The 6,000-nt window shown below is 47.4% G+C and overlaps 1 protein-coding gene across 4 annotated transcripts in view; it reads right to left on the reverse strand.

Moving 5' to 3' along the window:
* LOC149372607 (uncharacterized) overlaps nt 1-5,541 on the reverse strand; it is a 72,262-nt gene extending 66,721 nt beyond the window's left edge. For all 4 annotated transcript variants that reach the window (XM_089567116.1, XM_089567112.1, XM_089567113.1 and 1 more), the window contains exons 1-3: nt 5,238-5,541; nt 820-1,038; nt 186-524 (exon numbers count right to left, since the gene is read on the reverse strand). In XM_089567116.1, coding sequence (XP_089423242.1) covers nt 186-524; nt 820-1,038; nt 5,238-5,304 — 625 coding nt within the window. In that variant the 5' untranslated portion in view covers nt 5,305-5,541. The remainder of the gene's footprint in view (nt 1-185; nt 525-819; nt 1,039-5,237) is intronic.
* Nucleotides 5,542-6,000: the final 459 nt, after the last annotated feature.

Consider the following 6,000-nt stretch of genomic DNA (forward strand, 5'->3'; position numbering starts at 1 on the left):
CGTAGAGCGATAGGCTGCAGTAATCTGAGATCACTAATAGTATCCTTTATCGTGCAATGGGCTCCACTAAGCAGATGACGATGATAATGATCCAGGTGAGGAGTTAAGCCCTCTGCTACCATCGGCACCCGGAATTTAAGATACATGCAGCCATCAGAAATTGATGGACAAGTAATACGACTCACCGCCAGCGTGCGGACAGAGCGGGGTTGGCTTGTCCCACTTTCCGTTTCGGCAATACATTGGGGTGTGTCTGGAGGAGCCACGGCCATGTTTGCACGCGTACGCCAGTTGGTCAGGATGTTGCCTCCATACGGCAATGTAAGCTTCGCCTGTCATCGGTGGAAGTCGACAGCTTCGGTCGGCGGAGGGGGCTCGTTTCCGGTTCCGTGGCACTGACCTCCTTTGGACTTCGACGACGCTGTCACTGGCTTTGTTGTGGAAGGGACAAGGCGTGGTAGCCACTGGAGCAGGCAGTTCGGTTGGAGGCGGCGCAAGCTGAGTGGCAACTTCGAGCTCGTTTGCTTCAGGAAACCGAAAGAGATAGAGAGAAAGCGCGCAAAGTAAGGTCGTTGTATTCTGAGAACAGTCGAGGAACGATTCCGATGATAATGGTGTAAAGATTGAATTTGGAGCATTACTTCAACTCACATAAGATGCACGAACGTATATTCTGTTCTATCTGAAAACATAACTGAAGCAACATGTCGTGTTCTAATATCTGAACAGAAAATAGAATCTCCAGCCAACTTGCTGCACGTCCAACTACGTAACAGGCCGTCCCAGCAAGAACTGCTGTTGGTGCACTTGCAAACAAACCTCTGACGTCATTGCCTTCGTCGTACTCCTTGACGGGGACACACTCGGGGGGCTCGGGGTTCCACCTTCCCAGCATGCACAGCGAGGAGCGGTAGCCCCGCATCTTGTACCCCGCATCGCACTTGTACATCACGTAGCTTGACTCGCCGTTGTGGTACACCACGTGACCATTCTTGGGAGGCCTCGGTGCCGGGCACCTGCTCATCCGACATCGGCAGCCTGCGAGTAACAGAGGCATCAGACATTTGAACTTATGGCGCCTCATTTGCGATAATAATTTTCTCGAGAGAATGAGCTCCTTAAATGACCTGTACGCTCCTATTTCTACTGCGTGACGGAGCTGTCTCTACCAGAAGCCCTGATTCGGTGGTTATGCGGGCTAGGCATCACCATAAAATTATTTTCTCTTATTCCAGTGAAGCCTAAACTCTCTATAGGCCAGCATATGTTTTTTTGCAAAATCCTTGAAAAAATTTTCATTGCACGAGCAGATGAGGTGCACAGAAATGGTTCTCAACAAATTTTACAATTTTAGTACAAACAGTTAAGTGGGAAAAGGTAGGACATATATTTGACACCAAACGAGAATAAAAAAAAAATGGGACGTATTTCTCCCATTGAGCTACATAGGTTTCTTCTTCTTCCTCTTAAAATATGGCACATACTAAATGGGTTTCCTCACTGAGTTTCTTCTACTTTATGAAGTTGTTCGCACTTGTTGGCTTGTTGATGAACCTCTTTGCACTACTCCATCCGTCCTGCAACGTCAACAGCATCTACGCCTTTGTTCGAATTTTACAGGGTTGTGTTCTTTGCCGATGAGGCGAACTTCACCTGAGACGCCAACTATTTTTGGCTATTTTTTTACCCTCCATGTTCATTCGGACGGGCTTCTTGCTGCTGGAAGTTCTGAATGCTTGGTTATTGTTGATTTGGCACCCACGAAAAAACTCTACTTATTATGCCCACTAAGGTGGCAGTTTGGACATTTCGGGGAAATGTATGATGTTTGAAAATTACCCATCAATTTTCAGTCGATAAATGTCCAATTATTTTAAGCTTGGTGAGAAAAATGTGCTTTCCTCTTATTACTTGTCATCTCAAATCTTCGTAAGAAGTACATGTTGTGATGTAGAGTTCTTCCTCTCTATGCGGAAAAAGGGAATTACTCATGGGGCATTTTAATCTCGTTTTTTTTTTTTGCCAGATCAAATATATCCAAAAAGATGCAACGCGCCCGAAAAAAGAACGAAGTTTCAAGGTCTTCACTCGTTACCTCATCTAGGGGACGTTTTTAAACAAATCATTGAAACCTTAAAGATAGGTGGCAGCACAGCTTAAATCGGACTGCTGCGTCCCACTGCCTATTACAAGCTCTATAGTATGGAGAGAAAAATGGGGCGTAACTGTCCCATTGTCCCACGAAGGGTTAAGAAGCAGTGAAACAAAAAAATACAGGTTACACTTAGCGGGGTCTTAATGAGACCAAAATGCGACAGTATTTTCTTACATTTGTGCTAACTGTGCGTCCTTCTCAGCAGCCTATTCTACCGCCACTAACTGTATCGAAGAAGCCGCGCCTATATAGACGGCACTACAGGCGTAAGCATAGCCTTCGGCACTCATTATGTGGGTGAAGTCAGAAGCCTGATGGGAGACTCCTTTAAAGTGCGATCCGTCCGAGTAGCAGCACGCATCTGCTATATTGTTAGACATGCCTCGCCTTGCCCCCATAAAGTGAATTGTTCACTTAATGCAACACAAACCCCTCAGCACAAACTAACACCGCTTTGCTTGTACAGTCGAACATTATACGAGTATATCGAAATCGAAGAGGAAGGCGAAAGAGTTCTATACATATTCAGTTACTAAAGTATGTTCCGTTGGGTTTCGCTGCGGAAAGGTTGAATAAAGTAGGCATTTCTCAAAGGTACATTTATTGTCGGCGTTTTGACCCGGGTCCGGTCTTCTTACAGCGAAATTTCCCCATCTGGCGTACTAGTTGTGCACCCTTGCTTCCCATTCGAAGTCGGAACGGTTGGTGCTTTGGAACTTGTCACTGTTTATCATAAGGTGTCTAATTCTGTTACGAGTGCAATATAAATAGAATAACAGCTTCTTAAAATTACGGTATAGTTGGTGTTCGAAACGTTTTTGGCAGCGAAGCACTCGGCGCAAGGGCAGCCGCTAGGCTTTAGTTAGGTTGTCTTCCCCGCAAGAGAGCGATGTGGCACGAAAAACGAGTCCACGGAACCGAACTCCACCCTCAAGAACCCCTCGCGTTCACCCTATGACATGGCTTCACGGCGCTGGCGCTGCCAGAAGTTGCCCAGGTTTGCGCAGCCGACCTGTCTTTACGCGCAAACGATTATCGACGAACGCTTCTGGGAGAAGCACCACTTCACTAGCACTGCTAGCTGTTGGTACATCCAACTACCTTCGAAATTAGAGTTCGATACAGTGTAGCACGACTTATCTGTACTTTCACACAGGATTTTCCGGGGCATAATCTTTGCTTTTTATATAGCCAATAATTCGAAATATTTGGGCTCGACTATATTGCTCATCGATGTCGTTCACTAATCGTGTGTACCGTAAATTTTGGAGGAAATAATTGCGCGACTAGTGTCACATCCACCCGCATTTCATATTCAAATATCGCGCGTCGTTTTCAGGAGCTCACAAAAATGGCACTTGTGGCGCCACCCATCGCCGACTTATAAACTCGCGCAATAAGCGTTTGGCGCACCTGCGCCAAAAATTCAAAATCGTCTCAAGACAAAGATTCTGTGGCATAGAAGCAGAATAACATAACAAATAAGCGAGCTTTTGACACACATTTATACTGCTAAACGCAGCCTTAGCGGACCAGTCATGAAAAAAAAAAATTGCGGAAGGGGGATAGGGGGGAGACTAAAGATCCGCCTTGAAGGGCATGACGCGACAGCGGTTCCTCTTGTACGCGGACACAGTCACTCTTTCCGCTTTAACAACCACAATCATTTGTGAAAGACTTCACGACATACGTACATGCAAAACCCCGCTTTAATCAACCCATACAAACGTGCTTGCGTGGCCTAGCGGCAGCGTGCGTTGCTCGCAACCTCGCAACCCAAGTGTCAGGGGATTCAGCGATGGGCCTGATGCTTAGCAACTTGAGAGGCAATGCTGGTAACGCGAGTCGTCGTCTACTGCGTGTTCACGTGCGGTTGAGGAGAAAGACGGCGGCCGACGGCTCGTGCGCTTTTCGTGTGGCTCGCGGTTGCTCACATCCCTCAAGATCCGATGCGTCGCTGGTGCGGCGGGTGCCGTCTATTGGAGCCTTTTGTAACAGCCATTTTTTCAACCAATCAGGATTAACGCCGACAGCAACGCCGGCTTTTCTGCATAATGGAGCCCTTACGTTTTTGCGAAATATAGCCACGCGCAGGCTGGAACTACGGCGGCACGCGTTCGCTTTCGCATGCTTTACAGGAATAGCATAAAACAGAGATTGAAGTCACTAGAATGTCCCCAGCCCTATTACATCCTGTTCATCTGCTCAGTTGCTTCATCAACCATAAAGAATACGTAGGGTGTATTTACATAGAAACAGCTTCATGGCATTCTAGAGTATGCGAGGTATGATATGGCATGCGATAAGACTTGGATGTCGACGTGGGCTCTAAAGGACACCATAGGGGATGGAGGACTTCCGGATAATTACAAACGCCGGGAGCTTTTTTACGCGCTCTGTCACTGCACAGCACGCAATCACCTTTTTGCTTTTCGCCTCCAACTAAATGCCGCCACCGCTGTGGAGATTCGGTCCGGCGACCTAAAGCTCAGCAGCCGCACCCTGTTGCCACTAAGCTGCCCTATCGGGCAGAATAGTGAGGCCCTTCGGAAGGAGGTAAGTTATATGCAAGCCTCCTCAAAAATTTGCAGAAAACGTTGCCGCAACCAAAGAAAAATTCCCGCCGCAGAGGTCTCTGCACGCCCCTCTCCACCAGCCCTCTCGTGATAAGCTCCAATTACTCATCGTATACTCCAAAAGGCGACAACATAATTTTTTTTTTTCTGATCAGCTCCTGGACCAGCTTTGAACATAGAAATGCATCAAGAAATTTTAAAAAAATGTCGTGCGCGTCCTGTTCGAAGTCAGCGACGGTTTAATAAGTTTGGCATTCCGATAAAGCCGGGCATGCCATATACCGCGAAACTCATCTTACCTCGAAATGCGCAGAATGAAGCAGTGACTAAACATTGTTATTAAGAACTATTACTATACATCCTTACTTGAACATTTACGATTCGCAAAACCAAGCTCCATAGCGCGATGACATCACGAGTGCGATGTAAAATGTTTCGAATCGTAAACAACCGCACCTACGTAATATTCTTTACGACGACGTCAAAGATAGGCTAGAAGCACTTACCGTGTAGCAGCAAAAGGAGCATCAGTGCTGATCCTGTGAAGAAAGTTGCAAACGCCGTGGGCTTCATTCCTTGGCTGTCGTTTTTTCGGTGCTACTGCAGTGATGTAGTCTCAGTTACTCTAGTGCACTTCGTTAAACGCACTAGGAAAAAAATTAACTTGATCTCTACAAATTAGTGCTGGTGCATCACAAGTGCGTTGCTCAGAGCGACCGTTTTTTATCTGGCTGCTTGCGGCGCGGGCCGCGCCTCGGGTGCTGTCGGCGCGGCAAATGGACGCGGGCAGTGGCTCTCCGCGTGGAGGACCTAAACCGCATCTGACACTCATTATCAGGCCCGCTGAAGGCTGCAATCTCGGCGCCTGCTGCTTTTTACTTGCTTCAAGTTCCGCCTTGCGGTCTCGGGAATTTCACGCCCAGCTCGAGACGTCAGGGGCTGCATGGTGTGCGTCGATTTGTACTGATCCAAAACTGCCCTGCTTTAAGGTTTTGTTCGCAGAGGCAGGACTGGTCGCCGAGGCACGTTGCTTAAAAGCTTCGTGGTGGGAGTGGAATTTGGTCGCGTGAGGCGACCCCGTGTGCTCATATGCTAAGATCGATACGCTGCTATTTATGTCGAAAGTGGAGACAAAATTGTGACAAGCGGATGCTTTAAAACACGAAGACAAATGCCGCCGATGTTTAAACAGGCCCCTTTCAGTGAAGTTCGTTGGTCGAAGGTTTCACAGAATGATACGGTCGCCTTCGTATTTTAAAATGTAATTCG

Source organism: Amblyomma mixtum, chromosome 1 (assembly GCF_055824585.1).
Source record: "Amblyomma mixtum isolate Tamu chromosome 1, ASM5582458v1, whole genome shotgun sequence".
In the NCBI taxonomy this organism is placed as follows: Eukaryota; Metazoa; Arthropoda; class Arachnida; order Ixodida; family Ixodidae; genus Amblyomma; species Amblyomma mixtum.